General features: G+C 39.4%; 2 protein-coding genes across 4 annotated transcripts; one reads left to right on the forward strand and one right to left on the reverse strand.

The window, feature by feature from the left end:
- Window positions 1–2,143: 2,143 nt before the first annotated feature.
- LOC113096385 (perforin-1-like) lies at window positions 2,144–7,217 on the forward strand. Of its 2 annotated transcripts, none has more exons than XM_026261764.1 (3): window positions 2,144–2,308; window positions 2,573–3,107; window positions 5,208–7,217. In XM_026261764.1, the coding sequence occupies exons 2-3, from the start codon at window positions 2,581–2,583 to the stop codon at window positions 6,229–6,231; spliced, it is 1,551 nt and encodes a 516-aa protein (XP_026117549.1). In that variant the 5' UTR covers window positions 2,144–2,308; window positions 2,573–2,580; the 3' UTR covers window positions 6,232–7,217. The 2 variants fall into 2 exon arrangements, with proteins under 2 accessions (XP_026117549.1, XP_026117548.1); XM_026261763.1 differs by having other exon boundaries at window positions 2,144–2,303; window positions 2,572–3,107.
- A 94-nt stretch (window positions 7,218–7,311) lies between these two features.
- LOC113096349 (SWI/SNF-related matrix-associated actin-dependent regulator of chromatin subfamily A containing DEAD/H box 1A-like) lies at window positions 7,312–19,271 on the reverse strand. 2 transcript variants are annotated; one of them, XM_026261721.1, is made up of 24 exons: window positions 19,220–19,254; window positions 18,903–18,989; window positions 18,383–18,482; window positions 18,082–18,187; window positions 17,547–17,613; window positions 17,182–17,261; window positions 16,507–16,635; window positions 16,349–16,427; window positions 15,745–16,220; window positions 15,089–15,285; window positions 14,906–14,996; window positions 14,695–14,794; window positions 14,549–14,608; window positions 14,361–14,436; window positions 14,105–14,240; window positions 13,807–13,938; window positions 11,435–11,530; window positions 11,139–11,256; window positions 10,808–10,923; window positions 10,301–10,489; window positions 10,092–10,210; window positions 8,355–8,537; window positions 8,172–8,278; window positions 7,312–7,852 (listed from the first exon to the last, which is right to left on the reverse strand). In XM_026261721.1, the coding sequence occupies exons 3-24, from the start codon at window positions 18,388–18,390 to the stop codon at window positions 7,791–7,793; spliced, it is 2,727 nt and encodes a 908-aa protein (XP_026117506.1). In that variant the 5' UTR covers window positions 18,391–18,482; window positions 18,903–18,989; window positions 19,220–19,254; the 3' UTR covers window positions 7,312–7,790. The 2 variants fall into 2 exon arrangements, with proteins under 2 accessions (XP_026117506.1, XP_026117505.1); XM_026261720.1 differs by having other exon boundaries at window positions 18,903–19,271.
- Between the last annotated feature and the right edge of the window lie 1,716 nt (window positions 19,272–20,987).

Below are 20,987 nucleotides of genomic sequence, written 5' to 3' on the forward strand. Positions count from 1 at the left end.
CCCCACATCTGGCAGATCTACCCCCCTGCAGATTAAATCTGTATAAACCACCCTTCTACCACCACTGCTTTGGCCCATTCGCAGTCAAAATTGGGCACGGTCAAGAGAAAAGGTGGGGGATTATTTACAAATGCTTAATGACACATTGTGTGCATCTGGATCTGTTGGAGCATATGGACAGTGATGTTTTTCTGCTCTCCCTGCGCCGTTTCATAGTCCGAAACGGCAAGCCTATGGAGCTGTTGTGCGACAATGGCACCAACTTCTTTGGAGGTGATCGGGAGTTACGGGAATCCTTTGAAGCCATGTCACCAAAGCTACAGGTACATCTGGCAGAGCAGAAAATTCGGTTTCGCCATAACCCCCCAAATGCTCCTCACTTTGGGGGAACCTGGGAGCGCGAGATAAAATCAGTTAAGGCAGCACTCCGTGTGATCCTCAGAGTGATCCGCAGTCAGTGCCGGAACCAGTACTGCAAACCCTTCTGGTAGAAGTTGAAAGCATCCTAAACTCCAAGCCCCTTGGCTACGTATCCTCAGATATTACGGATGTGGACCCTGTGACTCCAAATCTACTTATGGCTCGTCGAGATGCATCGCTACCTCAGGTCTTGTATGACTCTAACAACCTGCTTGGAAAACGAAGGTGGAGACATAATTGTTTCTGGGCTGCCTTTATCCGCCGATACCTCCCAGACATGCAGGGACGTCAAAAGTTGACGGCTGAGGGCAGGGAACTGACAGTAGGGCAGGTCGTACTTGTTGCAGATCCACAACTACCACGCTCACTCTGGCCTGTAGGAACCACAACAGAGACCTTACCTGGAGCTGATAGTAGAATTCGAATTGTCAGAGTCCAGGTTAAAGACTAAACTTACACTCGTCCAGTTGTGCGATTAATCCCTCTTCCTCATCTTGAGGATAATGACACGAGCACCCCCGATAGACTTTCTTAAAGTGTTTAATTATCTTGCCAGATAATTGGGGCGGCTGTGTCAGAAAGCCTATTCAGGAACTAGGAACCAAAGTTCAATTCACGTTTCCGGGGGGAAACTTATTACTGTTACATGCCAGTGAAGATCGCTGTCTGTCTTTGTTTATGCTGCTGCTATGTTTCTGTAATGTGTTCATATAATACAAAACACATCTAAATTCATACCAGATGCATATGCAGATGCATATATTGGATTAAATAAATGTCTAAATCTAAAGACTTATCCTGCTCTCCTGATTCTCTGACCGGAATCTCCATCTATCATTTGTATTTTGCATTTTATTTAAACAAATGCAATTTGTTCCTCAAAGTTTTGCTGTTGGACTCTAAACATTCATTGTGAATTATGAAAATTAAAAAGTATTTAAATTCCAAATTCCAAGACCAAAAAGAAAATAAAAAAATAATAAATAAAAAAAGCTGGAATCATCCAACATCCAACTGCCAAAACAGTTATTCATTTAAAAAAGGTTTCAAGTCTCTCAAATCTTTTTCCTTTCTGTTAACTTTTTTCTTCAATACTGTTCTGTGATGCAAAAACATTATCATGAACCAGATGTCCTTCTTTAAAGTGAACTCAATTTCCTTTGTGATTATACAAGCCTGGTTTGCCCCATTCGATGACAGCGATCTTCTGCTTGTTCATCATTGAATGGATTGCAATCAATGTCATGCAGTATCACAGTGTTTGCAGAGGCGAGGTTGACCCTGGAGGAACACAAAAATGTCAGGGTTTGTATTGTATTTGTCAATGAGACCTGTCTTAGAAAATCCAAGTGGGTCGAACTAGATGCAAGATTTGTTCAGATAGGCAGCAAAACTGGCACAAATTTCATGGCACATCCTACTCAAATCCTTTCATAACATCACATAGCACAGTAGTGTGTACAGCAGTTTATGATTTCATTAGTTTATGGTCACATATGGCTTTCGCCATGAACTGAATGGTGAGGGAGTCAACATTTTTTATGCATTTGACCTACTGAAAAAAAAGAAGGCATATAATTACAAAGTCCCATGAGAAACCTCCCCCACTGCACAGCTAAAAAAAAAAAAAAATCCAAATCAAACTAGTCATTAGATGAAAAATAGGAAGAAGAGGCCTAAAAGGAAGAAATTCCTTGCCAAATGACACGTTTCACAAGGCGTGTCTTCTCAGCATTAGCAGAATTCCCGGAAAGTGACACAACAGCAATAAAATCTAATGAAGAAAAAGTATTATCGAGAGAAGCACAGAGAAAAGGACTTCTGTGAAGTAAATCAGTATTGTGGTGTAACAGCTTTAACAAGCTCTTGCATGAAATCTACTCGCTGGGTAAGGTTCATGAGCTATTTTAAACAGATTTAATATTTTAGCAGATTTCAATGCTTTGATAAATAAAAACATAATTAAGTGAAGCCTTTTTTACAGTAATATTCAACAATGTGTATTATTGATAAATTATTAATTATTAATCATTCATATATTTATGATCACAAAATCAAGGCTATTTGAATTCTGCATGCATATTGCTTCATTAATATTTTTCCATAGAAGAAATGAAATACTACAGGTAAACCCTCTGAATTATCCCTTTAGAAATCATCATGGAGACAAATCACTGTGTTTTCCATGTGTTTCTCTGCATATCTCTGATCTTGACACAATGGGACACAAGTTCAGCTTGCCAGTCAGGCTCTCAGGAAGAATGTGAGAAAGCCCCGTTTGTGCCTGGTTACAACCTGGCGGGCGAAGGATTTGACATTGTCAGGATGCGCCGTAAAGGGGCCTTTTTGATCAATGTCAAGTCACACATGGTCAACGGCACTTGTACGGTCTGCAAGAACCGCTTCCAGGGAGGCCAGATGCAGAAACTTCCCTCAGCTGTGCGGGACTGGCGTCCGTTCAGTCGCTGCAGCAAACAGCTTTCTAGTACTCTTCATCATTCTGTTGACTCCCTGATGAAGAGTTCAACATCACTCATCAATAAATGGGAAATGGACCTTAGCCTGGATGACATAGGAAAAGTGATTTTGGGGGGGAGCCGTTCAGATATTGCTCAATTTGCCCAATTTCAGAATGCAGTGGATAAATCAACATTTGCCATCCATGATATCAGCTGCACATATTACAGGTAGGTTATGAGTTCATTACTCTTTGATATTTGGGCTCTTTGATGTTTTGTGTTGCAGTGGGTGCATTCTTTGTGTGACAGCAAGAAAAGACCTCTGGGAAATCTTCTATAGCAAGCTCTGTATGTGAGGTGCAAAAAGTATTTGGACACTTAAAGGTACACTTGTTAACATGACAACAGTGTGCTAAAAATTTAAACGTTTTTCCTTTGAGTTTTCAGTGGTCAAAGCAATCCTTGTTTACACCAATTGGCAAAAACAACTTAAAATGCTATATTATGCATACCAGGGCAGCAGTTGGCAATTATACTTTTAAAGAAACACCATGTGAATATGTAATAACACATGCACATGTATGGAGTGAGAATCATGCCAAAACTTCACACACACACAAAATGTGTTTTACTCACACCCAACGATTCACAAACAAACTCAGTGTGGTTTGCAAATACAAAACATCACTCACAAACTAATGCGTTTTGTTCTGCAAATAAAAAACGTAGCTATCAAACAAATACAGTACGTTTTACATATACAAAGAAACATATTTCTTCAATGACGAAAATATCCTCCAAGTACAAACTAAAATCTTTCAAGTACAAAACAAAATCCTTCAAGTACAAAACAAATTTCTACAAGTACAAAAAACTGTCACGTGACTTTTGGCACAAATCTTCCGCCTTACTGATCCACACACATGCTAGTAAACTGTCATGTAATTCGCACTCCACAATTCAGCGACTTGCTTGGCGCCGCCACCGACATGGAAACAGAGGAGAAGAAGAAACGCTAGCGTGAGGGACGTTTTGAACACGATGAGCGGCCAACAGGTGAGTTTGCAGTCGTTTCTGGTAAAAAATCAGCCTGAAGGGGTTGTTATTCGCTATAACAACCGCCTCGCTATGCATGATCCCACTTATTACATTGCTACCTACAAAATAAATAAATAATTTGACACAAAATTTTGATTTAAAAATGAGTTTATTGATTCTAAAGACGATTGTATTGCTTCCGCTAAAGAAAATAGTCCGTTCCGCGACCATAACAACGGTCTGTTTTTCATGACAAGGGTGTGTTTGGACCTCCAAATCAACCCTGGTCTTCTCCTGCTAGTGTCTCATAGAATATAGAGGCTTTATTCCATGTCAAATCAGTCAGAATCCAGGAAAGTGGTTGCAGCAACATCTCAGATGAAGAGTTTTTCTATATTATATTTGGGTCCCAAAACCAAGGCCTGTAATAATATTCATATTTTTGTCAGTCCTTGAGATTGTCATTTTTATAGCATCAAAAACACTATCAGAGAACCATGTTTGGGCATTAACATCTTAAAGTGTTATTCATAGCATCACCAAACTTTGCAGGATGGAAGACAAACATGTTCTTAGTATAACTTAACCAAAGTTTGTACTGCATGCCTATTGAGATTCTACAAGGCCCTAGATTTGGGTAAATGGCTAAACCCCTGATATTATAAACTCATTTTCTGCATGAAAGTGCGAATTACATGACAGTTTAGCATGTGTGTGGATCTGAAGGCATTTGCGTGTGGATCAGCAAGGCGAAAAATTAGTGCCAAAAGTCACGTGACAGTTTTTCGTACTTGTAGAATTTTATTTTGTACTTGAAGGATTTTGTTTTATAGTTGAATGATTTTTTTTTTTAATTGAAGGATTTTTTTTTGTACTTGAAAGATTTTAGTTTGTACTTGGAGGATATTTTTGTCATTGAAAAATATGTTTCTTTGTATATGTAAAACGTACTGTATTTGTTTGATAGCTACGTTTTTTATTTGCAGAACAAAATGCATTAGTTTGTGAGTAATGTTTTGTATTTGCAAACCACACTGAGTTTGTTTGTGAATCGTTGGGTGTGAATAAAACACATTTTGTGTGTGAGGTTTTGGCATGATTCTCACTCGATACACATGATGAAATACCATGCACAGACCAACAAAATGCTGTTGTCTACTAAATAAATAGCCAAAATGCTTAACACGTTTTCTGTTTTTAGTTGAAAATAGTGACGTAAACGCCCCTCAGACATATCTAATTCAGGGGTGTCAATACAGCAGACAGATAACTGCTTTTTCCCTTTTGCAGCTACAGAGTTACAGACCACCCAGAACTCAGCACTGAATTCTCAAAACATCTCCAGCAGCTTCCAACAATATATGATGTCAATACAAAAGCCCTGTACCGAAGGACTATAGGTACATATGGCACTCACTACATACGTCAAGTTCATCTGGGAGGGCGAGTGAGGCGGGTCACGGCTTTTCGGACTTGTCTTGCAACCCTGAAGGGCTTCTCAGAGACTGATATCAAGAACTGCCTAAACATTGAGTTAAAGATGAATCTGGGGTTCCTGCCAGCTAATATCTCGCTTTCCAACAAATGCTCTCAAATTCTTAAAGATAACATGAACATGGGATTCCACCAGGGCTTCATGACACACAAGACAGAGGTGCTGGGAGGTGAGAAATACTTCCCAGACCTTGTTTTAAACCAAAGCCCAGCTGAAGCATACTCCAACTGGATGATGAGCTTGCATGACAATCCTGAAGTCATATCATATGCAATTCTCCCTCTCCATCATCTGGTGGCTGATCCTGAGGTTAGTGGCAATCTCAAAAGAGCAGTAACAGAGTATATTGAAGAGAACATGCTTTATGTAGATCCCAAGGAGAATCAAGAATGCTCACAAACACCAAATCTGGACCACAACTGCTGTCCTATGCAAACCGGCCGTGGCAATTTAGTAGTATATGTGCGAAGAGCCACAGGCATGAATGAAGATTATTTCTCAGCCACCGATGGTTTTGTGAAAATCTGGTACAATGGTGTGTATGAGGAAACTGAGGTGATTATGGACAATAATAATCCAGTATGGAACACCATCTTTGATTTTGGATCAATTGAGTTTGGTCATAGACTAAAATTTGAGGTTTGGGACAGTGATGTAAATTTTGATGACTTTGTGGGGGGATGTGAGTTCAGACCTGAACATGGGATTCACTCCCACAGCTGTCAGTTACAGAGAGGCATCTTTTATTTCACCTACATGGCTTCCTGTGATGCTTACCTGACAGGACCCAGGTGTAGCAGATATTTGCCACAAACTTAAGGCCTACATTGTAAGAAATTTTTCAGCATAATGTCTGTGTGTGTGTACAGTAGGTTATTTTAACCTACAGTATTTACAGAATTACTACTAGCCATTTTATTATGTCATGTATTAATGTGTAGCTGTAGAAGCTAATAAAACAATTGCAACGCAAAACGTTCATGTAGGCCTATTTTTTTTCTTCCTTTTTTTGACAAGTAACCTTGTATTGTAGTGCGAGCAGTGACAACACATCAAAAGCAAAAATATACAATTCCTTTAGAAGTGATCTTGTAATAATACATCTGTTCTTCAGGTGACTCTGCAAAATGTAATCTGTCACCAGTTTCCCACTGGAGACGTGTGAGGGCTAATTATTATTTATATTAACATATGTACTCTAGAGATTCTTCTTCAAATCCTACTTCTTTGACCATAATCAATTTGTAGCAGTTAATATAAAAAATCATATTGATCACAAGGTCAGTACATCTCAGTAGTGAGACTTTACTTTTCATCCTGTACATGCTATTGGGAGATATGATTATTACTGACTTGTGACATACCCTGGGATTAAATCACACCATGTTTGTCTGTCTGGTCCCCAACTGAAAATGGTTTCTCAAGGTTTTTTCTTGATTTCTGTCGCCAATGGAGTTTGGGTTCTTTGCCACTGATGCGTTTTGGCTTGCTTAGATGGGGACACTTAATATTATTCACTTGACTGCACAGGCACTATTGGCTGAGAACTTATCTGAGATGGATGATATGACTCCAAAGTTGGTTTATAGAGGAATTAAACATTTCATATTTGATTTACTGAATTATCGAATCAACAATGATCTGATTTCTACTGAATAATAATGGTTTACTATTGTCTTTTTAGAGCTGCTTTACAGCAGAATTGAATTCGGTTTGCATCTTTGAATTATTTGTTTATGGCTGTAAAGCTGCTCTGAAACAATCTCTATTGTATAAAGTGCTATATAAATAAAGGTGACTTTGCTAATCCAAGGTTGATGAGTTTGAATTGAACTGGTGTTCAAATATTTTAATGGGAGTAATGCTAATCAACTTGCAATAATCAATCAAAAATCTTAATTTTACAGAAATGACAATTATCTTTATTTAGAAAACACAATACAAAGAGATACACATTAAGCAACAAAACGGTTACAGTACAAGTATAACAAGTTATTTGCAGCAGTGCCTTTAGTTGATAAGGTCACAAATCTGGAACCAACTCACCAGTCCTGTGTGGGCTAAACTGAGCTGGGTAGGTGAGGTAAAGTCTTTCAGATGGCACATACGACAGATCTCCAGTGTGGAATATTAACATGGTACTTCAGGTGATCCCTGAGTAACACAACCTCCTCTACAGCCAGTACACTGGTCCAAGATTTTTGTGCAATTACTGACTTTTAATATTTGGACATTGAAAGAAAAAAAACAAAAAAGAAACAAGTGCTAGTCTTTACCAAACCCACATCGAATCAGTTTCAAGTTGCTGTGTTTGTTCTTGGATCAGTGGAGGGAAATGCACAAGCAACTACCTCTCTGACTTTCACATTCTTCAGGTTTCAAAGGCCCAGTGAGACTTTGAGCAGCTCTGCCATTTGTTCAGTTATAGCACCGTCCTCATCTGAACAGAGCAAAAAAGAATTAAAGAGCATTTAATATATAGTGAAAAAACGGATACATAAGTGATAATATAGTAAAAACCACCACAATGAATGTTTCACACATTCATTTCACTGGATTATCCAAAATTGGAATTAAACCATTTAATATATTTAATATTTAATATATATACACATTTTCAATGATATTCTGTCACAATTAACTATTCAGTAATGTGACAAGATTTTGGTTATACCACCCTCTACTACTACTATAATGTAATGGAGTATTTTTATAAATTGTGACCCTGGGTTTGACCGAGGATGTGTACGGAAACTCACCTCCATCAGTGGTCATGTCCTGTTCCAGTTTCAGCTTCTCCTGTCCCACACGGAGCATGCAGGCCTCAATTGAATCTCTGCTGACGAGCTTTATCACCTGCACCGTCCTGTGACACAAAAACATTATCATGAACCAGACGTCCTTCTTTAGAGTGAACTCCATTTCCTTTTGATTATACTAGCCTGGTTTGCCCCATTCGATGACAGCGATCTTCTGCTTGTTTATCATTGAATGGATTGCAATCAATGTCATGCAGTATCACGGTGTTTGCAGAGGCGAGGTTGATCCCCTGCCCCCCAGCCCGGGTCGACAGGAGGAACACAAAAATGTCAGGGTTTGTATTGTATTTGTCAATGAGACCAATCCTAGAGAAGCCACAAGAGTTGAATTAGATTTGTTCAGACAGGCAGCTTCCTACGCAGGGTTTCTGCAGGTTTCACAAAGTCAAATTTAAGACTTTTTAAGACCTTTTTAAGACCATTATGAATGAAATTTAAGACCTATATCACGACATAAAAAAACGTACAAAGGAAACGCAGTCTCAAAATTACTTGCAAACTAAATTAATTTATTCAAACTGAACATAGTACTGAAGACAGCTGTTGCATGACCCATGAACTGGGATCCCAGGTATCTTGACTGCACCTGCCCGCCCTCCCAAAAACGTATGTGCAGGTCCAGCTGTTTCGTTTTGGTGGTGCGATTCAGACTTTCGTCGAACATCAGCACGAACGGTCCCGTGATTTTGGAAATTAGTTCTCTTTTTATAAAATCCGCTATTCCAAAGCGCGTAATGTATGACGTTTTATCTTTCCCGCACCTGAAGGATTTAGCGATCTCAGAGTCCGGAAACATCGTTTGAAACAATTCCCCGATTTCCTCATTCGCACTGTAGGACTGGTGTCTAGTCACCGTGTGGAGATCCCAGAGCACCTCCGCTTTTAGTGTTGGCTCTGATCCAAAAGCGACACGGAGGTCGATTGCGGGAGTTGCGGAGCTACTGTGTGGGCCTCGCCTAGGCAGTGTAGAAGTATTGCTGGAGCCGTCAGATACTTGCAAGAACTGGCTGATGGCTGTCGTTTGCTGGACCTTCACAGCAGTTAGATGTTTATAACTTTTTGCATGAGACTCCAGCGCCCGTACACCCAACGTTCCCAATTTAATTGCTTTCTTGCATAAGATGCAGTAGGCTTCAAATACATTGTTTGCAACTGACTTTAACCAAGCACTAAATTCAGGTTTCTCAAGCCAAGTATCGCTAAACTTACACTTCCCCATAGCTGAATAAAAAATCCGTTTTACATCTGTCTGTGGTATCCAAGAGACTCGCGCCAATAACATGAAAGCTCAAAGCTGATTGGTGGTTGCATATTGGTCTATTTTGTAGTCGTAATACAGCCAATTATATTTGGACTAGCGAAATAAGGAACTACAACACCACGGATTAAATAATAAAAAAAAACATTCCAAAGCGCTGCGGGAGCGTTTCAATGAGATTTACATGGACGTAGGAAAATTAAGACCTGTTTAAAATGATTTAAGACCTAGAACACAATACTCCAGCAAATGTAAGACTTTTTAAGGCCTTAAATTGTGATTTGGAAATTTTAGACTTTTTTAGACTTTTTAAGACCCCGCGGAAACCCTGCTACTTGAATATATTTAGTTATTCCAGATAAATAAAAAAAAGTGTAGTGTGCAAAGCGGTGTCTGAATTTATACATTTACGCTAAAATGCTGATCCATTAAATGTAGATAAAGTGGATATTGAATGATTAATCAATTGCATTTCATTACTTGTAAAGTGACAGTGAGGAAAGTCAGTCCTGAACATCAAATGCAAAAAACAACAATCTGAATTTAAGGCAGTTAAAAAAAAACATCTCCCATGAGGAACTGAAGACTGTAATAATGCTCACCTCTCTGCCATGGGAGTAGAACCATCCAGACGAACAAACTGATGGTCAAGGTGTTTGAGCAGAACCTCCACAATGTCCAGCATCATGGTGAACTGACTGAAAAGGACAACCTTATCACCCTTGAAGAAAAAGAAAGTTGTTTTAAACAAATCGGCAACAATAAAACAAACTAAATTCAAGTGAGACTTTTAAACAGCATCCAGACAAACCTTTTCTTTGAGCCTGGAGAGTGTTTTGGTTAGAAGTGCAAACTTCCCAGAGTCTAAGAGGAGCTCTTTCTTCAGCTGAAAACTGCCGATGGAGCTGTACTGCTTACATAAACTATGCAGCTCAAAATCAGACATCACCTCCATGTCCTCCTGGATCAGCGCAGGGTCTGCATCAAAATGTGTCGGCTCCTAACAAAAGCAGAACCATGTCAGCTCAACAACAGTATGCAGTATTGGGGAAAGGATGGGGATCATACTAGTGAAGTCAGTGTGGACCAGAAGCTGTTTGGTTAATTCTTCAAAAACTATTCTTGTGTGTTCAGCAGAGAAAAAAGAAACGCATACAGGTTTGGAACAACTTAAGGATGAGTACTTTTTAATTTTACTTTCATTTTTGGAACAAATAAATTACCAGGACTGGATTCATTTTAAACAATTTAGTTCCTAAATCCACAAATCAATCTTTATTATTCAGCCTCCTCTACACATTCCTCTCCCAGTCCTCACCTTAAGCATGGCTTTACTCATGGCAGCCAATTTGTCACTGGTGTAGTACTGGCGGTGCAGCAATGGATGATTAGCCATCTTTCTCAACTGCATCATCACATTGCAAAGCTCCCGCTCTGAGGACAAAGAGAAGATAGGAATTGTGGGAAACATTCAAAGTAGGGAAAATGGTTTTCAACATTCCCACTTTGTTTTTCAGATCCTCCAGCTTCAAAGGAACATTTTCTTGACAGTCCCTGTATAATTTGTAAAATCTGAATACAATAGGCAAACAAAAAGAGTGCAATGCTCCTAGACAGCACATTAGCATATAAAAATGAACAGCACATACTGTCTCCATTCGGAGTCTTCTTTAGTCTTTTGAAAAGTTTGTCATACAGCTTCTGCTGGGCGTCACTCATGGGACACATTTCAATATTCTCCACTTTTGGTGGAAGCTGTTTCAACACCTAGAATGACATTTGCAAAGTCACAATCAGGGTGGGGAAATATATACTGGACATAAAGGAATTTTCAGTACAAAGGAATTAATGTAGATAACTTTACTTCAATGGATCACTATCTCTGTGAGATTTTCTCAATAATGAATCTGATCAGATCATAATCACAGTGACAAAAAGTGTCTACCTCACTCTTGACCCGTCTCAGAATGAATGGCTTCATGATAAGTTTGGCCTGTGCAACTCTTTTCTTATGAAAACTGCTTTCTTCCTCTGATGACTTCTGAAAACAAGCATATGTACAGAAAATGAGATGGCATTCTGTCTATAATGATTCCATGGTCCTTAAATTGAATAACATTTAGACAGATTTCTGAAAGATGGCACATTGAGTATTATAATTAGATTTAATCTGCACACTGTCTGTACAAGGGATGACAACGATTAATTGTTGATCAATTACTTGTCGATAAAAGATGCAAACCATTTAAGCTATTGATGGTCGATTAAGCAATTTAGGTTTGGCGTGTGTGCGGTAATGCGCAAAACAAGTGCAGCAGTCGTGAAGAAGTGGCTGTGAGTGACTGTGACGGAGCTGGGTGTTTGGCCCAAATAAATCACTAATGTACTAATTACACAATGCGATTCAAACTTTAACAGTCCATTAAAATAGAAAAAATATATAGTCCTTTAACATGGAAAGGAACAGATATAGTATCCAAATCATGTTTCTTTATAATTTCCCCTGGTTATTGTTTCATAAGAGAGCCCATCTCTTCTCATATCTTCATGTTTTCTCCCAATATTCCAAAGCAAATGACACTGTTTGTAAATGGTCAGAAAAGCTAATTAAATTATTGGTTCCAACAACTTTATTTGTGGCCATGGCCCATATTCCATAAATTTGTTTTTTTAGATACCCCTTGAGTTAACTACAATGAGGAAACGAATTAAGTCAATGGAATTAATTCGTCGCCACAAAATCTTTCCACCCTCTTCATGTCATGCCTCGTCTAACAAGCACAAAGGGTGTTGAGATTCAATGTGATGAGAGATAAAGACTAAAACCCATGATATTTCTTTATAATAATAAGATTAGTTTAGGCTAACAATGCTATATGTTTGGGAAGTAAAAAGGATATGGTCAAAAAAAAAAATTATCTTACCACGGTAAAAGATACACGAACAGGTATTAAAAGTGAATGACAAGAAAACAAACCCATAAAATTAAGAGGGTGAGACAGTGAGGATTTAGGAAAAACAATCAATATAAAACTTTTAGAAATGTGTGACCAACCCACAAAACAGAAGACAAAGCTGCATATGGCTTAATTTAAATGTATGGGCTCACAGAATACTTCTAGAACACCATGAATCCAAAAGCATGGTGATGATGTAACATTTGCTTGTTGACCCATTATTCTCTTATAAACGAAGTTTTGTACCTCTCGTGTCATAATACTCGCATAAAAATGTTTCACATGAGCATCAGTGGGTTTTGCGGTAGCACTGCCGGTGAAAGAGGTTTACTGACTGTACAGCACAGCCCCATGCACCGCAGTTACGTTTGGGAACATTTCATTTTAAATGGTGATAATGTCAACTGCAAAAAATCCGATTGTGTTTTAAAATACAATGAGCAACATTAAACCATTCTGTGACAGGATGTATGGGGCAGTCATGGCCTCATGGTTAGAGAGTCTGACTTGTAACCTGAAGGTCGTGGGTTCGAGTCTCAAGTCTGGCAGGAATTGTTGTTGAGGGGAGTAAATAACCAGCACTCTCTTCCACCTTCAATACCACAACTGAGGTGAGACCCTTAAGCAAGTCACTGAACCCCCAAAATGCTCCTCAGGTGCTGCGGCAATATGGCTGCCCACTGCGCCGGGTGTGTGTTCACGAAGTGTGTGCACACACTTGGATGGGTTAAATGCAGAGCATACTGTATACTTAAATGCATCCTTGGCCACATGTCACTTCAGTCACTCACTCAGCCAACAATAGCCTGCATTTAAAGTAAAACGATCCCAAATGTAGTTATGGCCTTTTATTAAACTAAAAAACCCTTTCATTTGGGGTGAGGAAGCTGGATTGAGCAGCATTTGCACACCCTGTCACACCGGTGACTATATGCCACTACAATAGAGGCATTTTGCAGTATTAAAGTTAAAAATAAAAGTGACGTGACATACAGCCAAGCATGGTGACCCATACTCAGAATTCGTGCTCTGCATTTAACCCATCCAAAGTGCACACACACAGCAGTGAACACACACTGTGAGAGCACACCCGGAGCAGTGGGCAGCCATTTATGCTGTTGCGGCGCCCGGGGAGCACCCGGGTTCGGTGCCTTGCTCCCTAGTCTGTACCGTAGAGAACATTTTGGAGATGAAGTCAAGGGCACAAGTCATGGTATTGCTGGCCCGAGACTCGAACCCAAAACCTTAGGGTTAGGAGTCAAACTCTCTAACCACTAGGCCACTACTACCCCACAAGTTAACAATTAATTGATCACTTATTTATTTGGAATGATCTAAACAGGTCATCCCTAGTATGTACCGTAGAGAACATTTTGGAGATCTGTGAGGTGCTGCTGGAGAACATGGAGGGCATGATGAAGTTCAGGAGGGACATGAGCTCCAGCAGGTTGTTCTGTAAAGGTGTTCCTGTCAGCAGCAATCTGTGCTCAGCCTGTAGATGACAGACACAAACGTACCACCTAGCATAAATAAGTACAACTTTACTACCCTTCCTTTCATTAAGCACTTCCCAAACTAGTCCAAAAGAGAAAAATGGCAGTGAACAGCATTTCTTTAAATCATCTTTACAATAATGTTTATGACACATGTTTACTGACATTGATGGCCATGAGGTGGCGGTAGCGTAGAGAGTTCATATTTTTCAGCATGTGGCCCTCATCAAACACTGCATACTTCAGCCTCAGCTTGCGGAACAGACTGCGGTCATTGTCATTACCTATAGTGAGATTGTATCTAATACAAAGTATGAACAGGCAAGTGTTAACACCACTGAATGCAAGTTACTTTCATTCATAATCAGGGCAACAATATTAAAGTAATGTAAAACAATATGGTGAGCCATCTTATACTCACGTGGATACTATGATGTTGAAATCAATTAAGCCACTGAGGATGTCTTGTCGCAAGTATCTGCGGTCTTCCACAGACCCTACAGGTATAAATACAAAACAACTTTTAAATTCATCTTTAAAAATAACATAAAAAAATAAAGACTTATACGAATTTTAAAGCATAATGTGCTGGCCTGAAAATGAACTTACCATAGTAAATAAGAACTTTAAGACTGGGACACCATAGACCCAGTTCACGAACCCAGTTATCTGCAAAGACAGAAATGCATAATTTCAAGGAACTATATAGGGACAAGTTTATATGTTAGACTCCCACTGAAATAAGTGTCTCTTACCCAGGGTGGACGAGGGTACGGTAATAAGATGAGGGCCCTTGATTCCTTTTTCATACAAATGAGCCAGAAATGAGATGGCCTGAATAGTTTTACCCAGCCCCTGTGGAAAGATCAAATCACTTATAACCAATATCCACGATAATAGTGCTTAAAAGGAATCAGAAACCTTCTTGGATTTCATGCCTTTGAAATCAATATGATAGTGACTCACCATTTCATCTGCCAGGATGCCACTCAGCTGGTGCTGGTGCAGAAGAATCAGCCATTTCAAGCCGATCAGCTGATATGGCTGGAGTTTAAAACTAAAAGAAGTAAAAACAAGAACATTTATAAATTAAATACAGTTGCATAACCGAATATCCCAGGTGTGTATAATGAGAATAGATAAACTCACTTGCTGTTCAGGATTTTGGGTTGCTTGATGGAGCCCATGCCTGCTTCTATGACCTGAGTAACATCTTTAGTCATTTTCTTTGAAATCTTCTCACATCTTCCCATAAGGTCTTTAACCACCTGCCTCTCCTTAAGGACAACCTTGCAGCCATGTACCAGGTCTATAGACAGGCCATTATCCTTATAGAACTGCCCTTTCTGAAAGAAACAGAACAACATTAGTGCACTTTCACAGTGGGCCAAATGGTTAATATAGCTAAATGTACACTTCTGTATCAATTAGGGCTTGCTAACACACTTTTGGTTTGTTTCTCTCAATCGGGAGTTGCCATGTCAGACAAAGCCTTTTCACCAGCATGGTTCACCAGTATTGTCTACCGATAGCCAATGGCACAGACTTCAGTGCATAGAATGGTTTGGTATTTCCCCATTTTGTTACCAAAACATTTTAAAATAGTGTGACAGATTTAACCACAATTTAAACAATTAGATAAATCCTGTCAGTGGGCATGAATACAACCCTGACAAATAAGAATCTGCCTTCAGAGCCAAAAGAACTAATCCTCTTTGAGCACTTCAAGTGTCATTCAACCACAATAACAGAATTCAGAGTGACGATTAACATTGCAGTGCGGATTGCACCCATTACTTTCTTACCACATCTTTCCAGGTGTTGAAAGGCCTCAGGGAAATGATCTTCTGGGCTTTTTTGATTGAGCAGCCAGATATTAGAGACAGCTCATCTAGAGAAGCCTCTTGGAGAAACTGAATGATCTTGTCTTGGAGATTGCCAGAGATGCTGTCCTCATCCTCTGAGTCCAGATCATCAGAGATACTCTCAACATCACTGTCAATCTCCTCTTCATCCTCAGAGGCACTGACATCATTTAACAGCCATTCATCATGCCTCTTTTGTTTAAAGGATGTGTTCTTGGTCATGCTTTTGCTGACTGTTGAGTTTTGTGTTTTTGGAATAGACACACTAGAAACTTTTGGCACAGGAGACGGTACCGCTGTCAGCCATCTTGACAGACTAGATGAGCTGCCAGGCTTTTGTGAGCTCTTGTCCTTTTTTTCCTTGGAGTGAGATGATTCCGACTTTTGTTTTCTCTGATCCTCTGGCGAACTTGAATCTGAATTCAAAGTGGTGAGGCATAGATGGCTTTAAATCAGATCATATTAAATATATAATAATTTAATATATATATATTATTAAAATGTGTATTTGAACTAATTGTAGTTGAAATGCAGTACTAATCACCCGTTGATGAAAACACAAGCAGTGACCCCAAGGCATTCTCATAGTCCCAGTCATGCTCTCTCAGGACATCCCTCAAGACCTGTGAGTGAAATGGAAAACACAGACTCCAGAATATTCCAGTACTCTTGCATCAATATAGATTTCAACCTCTAGCCTACCTCTTTTTCAATATCAGGCAGTTTCTTTTTCAGCTTCTTCAGCAGCGCCTCCTGCCTCTCTCTGCTTGGCTCTTGACTCTCCTCATCATCAGAATCCTCCTCCTGCTCCTCAGATTCTGAATCTGAATGCTAATTCACGAATCAACAGCAATTTAAAAAGGAGTTCACCACATTAAAGGCAGGGTAAGCGATTAAAAAAAAAAAAACCCGCTCAGTATGTGAGTAACACCGTGTCTACATCAGATGCATGCTGCAACGGCTAAAGTTTGTACACTGGACGCAACAAACTGATTGTTGAAAATCATTTGAAATTTGTGTCAATGAATGCAGCAGAGTTTTCTGTCAGGGATTTGTCGTGTCGTGCCACGTGTAGACATATATATATATATATCAATATGGTATACTGTAGACAGCATCATTGATTATAACGAGTTCTATAGTATTTTGACGCACTGCTGTGTACACATGGTGCAACATTGGTTTTGCTTTGTTTCACAGAACTAACGTTGCCTGGGTTGTGTATGTGTGGAGCAGAGCGATCAATATAGAGGCGAGAACCTTTTGGGGCAGGGGTGTGTTTGTTTTGGTGATTTCAGATGTCAACATTGGCCACCAGAAATCACTTACCCTGTCTATAAGGCCATGGGAAAGATGTAGGGTTTAAAAAAAACTCACCACAATTTTTCTTCTCTTTGTTGGCTGATCGTTATCAGCATCTTCACAATATCTCGCTTTGCCTTTCTGTCTGCCTGAATCTACATTTATAAAAAGGTTGTGAATGACCTATGAGAATTGCTAGGGGTGCTCCGATCATGATCGGCCGATCGTTATGCGCATCTCGTCAGTAAAGCCGGTTTTCTAATCAGCGGTTAATTCCATCAGGTGCGTGATTTCACATAGAGCAACTGTTACTACACAGAGCCGCTGATTAAAGAACCGGCTTTACTGACGAGATGCACATTAACGATCGGCCGATCGTGATTGGAGCACCCCTAAGAATTGCAAATAATAGTCCATGCAAATAATAAAAACAGCCTTACCGTCGTCTCCATAAACCATCAAACAATGTGCTATAGCACCATCCAGCGTGCTGGTGCTTTCAACTACCTGTCACAAAGTAACACAAGAGCATGAAATCTACAACGTTCACCTTAGGGGTGGGTGATATTGCACTACAATCTTTTTTTCTTTTTCCTGAAAAATCACGATTCTATCCCGATTCTGTCATGATGGTTTACTATTTTGCAACTTGTATGAGCAGTACAGCCCAACTGATTTCCCTTTTTTTTTTTTTTTTTTTTAAAACAAAGCCTTATTAAGGTAGCAAAAAGAATGGCAGATATTTAGGCCAAAGTGGGTGAAGATAAAAATCTGTACATTGTACTGTATATTGAGACGGAAGCACCATAGCGGGAGCTGATAGAGTGTGTGCTGTAGCATGGTACTAAGATATTTCTTCATAAGCAGATCGTGTTGATCGTTTAATCATCCATGATCAAAAATACTTATAATCGCACACCTCTAGTTCACCCGCTTTTTTTAGTATTGATGTTACAGCAGTGAGAAACTCATTACCTCCAACAGATCTTTCTTGCTCTTCTGAGGGAACATCTCCATTAGTTTGATGATTTTGTCCTCCATTTCCTTGCTCAACTGGTGATTGGTCACTGATGTTGTATCCCTGTGAAATAACTGTATGTTTTCACTAGATATAGACTAGAGAGTGCGTCTAAAGGTGAACATTCAAAATTTGCAATTAACTTTCATTATGTTATCAGTCAGCTTTAAATCTATAGAAAATGTGTGGAGTAGCTAATGTGTCCAAAGGAAGATGTGCTGCAGATTCACTTCTGATAAAAAATAAAGTCTTGCTTACTTGCCCATCCTGACAACTTTGTCATCAGCAGAAACATTCTCTAAAGCATGTCTCGATGCCTTGCCTGATGCACATCGACCATCTGTCTTTCTTTGGTGGGCTGGGAACAAAAAAAAAAAATGAAATACTGAATCAAGACATTTTGGCACACAATATCTTGTGACTGCATCTTTGACATGACGAATACTACTAGTATGTTGTAGACAAGGTCTGATATACTGGTAAACAAAAACAGAGTAGGTTATTTCGAGAATCATTGTCAACCCCATAACAGAAAAAAAAAGAGAAACATCTTCCTACTGGCCACACTCACTCATAACCTGCTAATGGGCTTAACATTACTGACACAGTACAATACAAACTCGCATTCCAGCTCTTATCAACACGATCACAGAGAAATACAAAAAAAAAAAAAAAAAAAAAAAAAAACGTTTACGGCCCCCGGCTCCCCGTGTAACGTTAGGTAGAAATGAACGCTGAACAAAGCCCTTGTTGGAAAATGGCAGTTTTTCTTTCTTACCACGTTGATTTTCCTTATCCGAGTTTGATCCACCCGGCGATTTACAGTGACTTTCGGCTACGTTGTCCTTTTGGAAGCGGAACCGGTCTAGGTTGAAAAAGCTCATTTTAATAACAGTATTTTCCGTTATGAGAATCCTCCGTCTCGCGAGGTCTTACATCGGCCGGATTCTACTTCAGGACAGCCTCATAACCCTATCGATATATGATATAAATAAAACACTGAACTGCGTAAGTGACTCGACTATTAATTCAATTAAATATCTTAGGTTTAAATTGTTTAGCTTTGAAGACTGCGGTCATTTCTGAATACAGTACCTAACACGTTCCCGCCACCGACTGGCAATGCGTCATTTCCGCTTTAGAGCCAGTAGCAGCACAGCGGCTTTTTGCCATTTAAATTGTCAGTCAGGATTTTAGAAATAATAACTTCATCATTTTACATGTACAACTATTTAAATTAGAAAGGACGAAGTATATAAAATATACTAATGTACACTATATAAAAGTTTATAAATAAGGAAAGCTAAATGCTAAATACATTTTAAAGTGTAGGCTATTCTAAACAGATAGGTAGATAGAGTCTGTAAATTTGTTTTCAACAAAATTAGATTCTGACTCGCCCATCGGATTACCTTAAAACAATGGCGTTAAGCGCCCTCTACCGGCTTCAAGCATAACAGAAACAAACCATTCTTTTCTACACATAATGAACTGACAAATGCATTTGATGATGAATTTACACCAATTTATATCAGAAAAAAAAAAATTGAGGCAAAAATACCATACCAAATTTCATGGGGTGTTTTTCCCCCACACATGCATACGTATTTTAAGCACATCCCTTTTTTTCAACCCACTATAAACGCTGGGGACACACACACAAACACTCAGCAGTGTTTTGCAAGGTCGACTCTAGGCCACAACTGCCCCTAGATGATGACATTTTGTCATTGCACATGGAATACATTTTTAACATAATAAACACTCACCCATCCACTAGGGGACACACTTGTATTATAAAGCTGCAGTTAAATCTCTTGCCTGTCTGTAAAGGGGCGACACTGAGTCTGTTTCTGTCCTTGAACACACTGACAACCTGTGTCACTGAGACCCTTACAAAGCTTTTGTCAGATTGTTGTTGTTGTTGTTGTTCTTCTTCTTCTTTTATTTGCTGATTTCAAATGTAGATCATATTTCATATCATGTCAGATCATATTTCATTCTGCATTTCCACAATGTAATTGGTTACTTTAACATTGGGATTTGGGTTATTGGAAACACCTGGAGAAATGTTTAGAACAGAAGTGCAGGAACAGACTATCTGTTCGTTGTTAATATTTAAGATTTTTAGCAAGAACTCGCAGAGGGAATTATTATTTACCTTGATAAACATTGGTATTTTCAGGAAGAGTTGGCACCTATCCACACAATACTGTAGAATCGATGTTAAAAGTACATGTACGCAGTATGCAGTCCTGAATTGTGCTGAGTGTGCCGCCACTCTGTCTCCCTTTTCCGTGTCACTATGGAGATTCCTATAACTTACACTAGTGCCATGTACACAATGGGCACACTGACATTGAGTTTGATCAGACTCCTGACCCTAAACAGCGGGGAACTGAATCAGGGACCCCAGTTAGTTTACTGCAGTCTCATGGCATAAACTCCATGTCGACATTAGCAAAGTAAAGATAGTTGCATCATTAAATAATGTTCCACAAAGTGTGTTAAAATGTTGTGATGGTGATAATGTGCCAGTGACGTTTATGCAAACTTCCACTTTCAAAAGGTGTACAGAATGGAAGTTAGCGGTGACCAGACACCATTCGTGCTAACATGACATTAAGTGCCTGACATCCCTATGGAAGTTTGAGGAATTGAGCTCAAGGTTGACCTACCATCCTTGTGGACTTGTCACTTTGTCTGTCACTATCCACCAGTCGCCATGGCTCCCTGCTTGTACGAGACCCGACGGCGGCAGGGAGTACCTTATCACCGTGGCAACATGTCTGCGATTTGGCTCCTTCCCACCCTCTAAAACAAAATACCCGCCCTTTTCCAAATGGCAAGATCATCACAAAAT

This window comes from Carassius auratus, unplaced genomic scaffold, assembly GCF_003368295.1.
Source record: "Carassius auratus strain Wakin unplaced genomic scaffold, ASM336829v1 scaf_tig00215912, whole genome shotgun sequence".
NCBI lineage: Eukaryota > Metazoa > Chordata > Actinopteri > Cypriniformes > Cyprinidae > Carassius > Carassius auratus.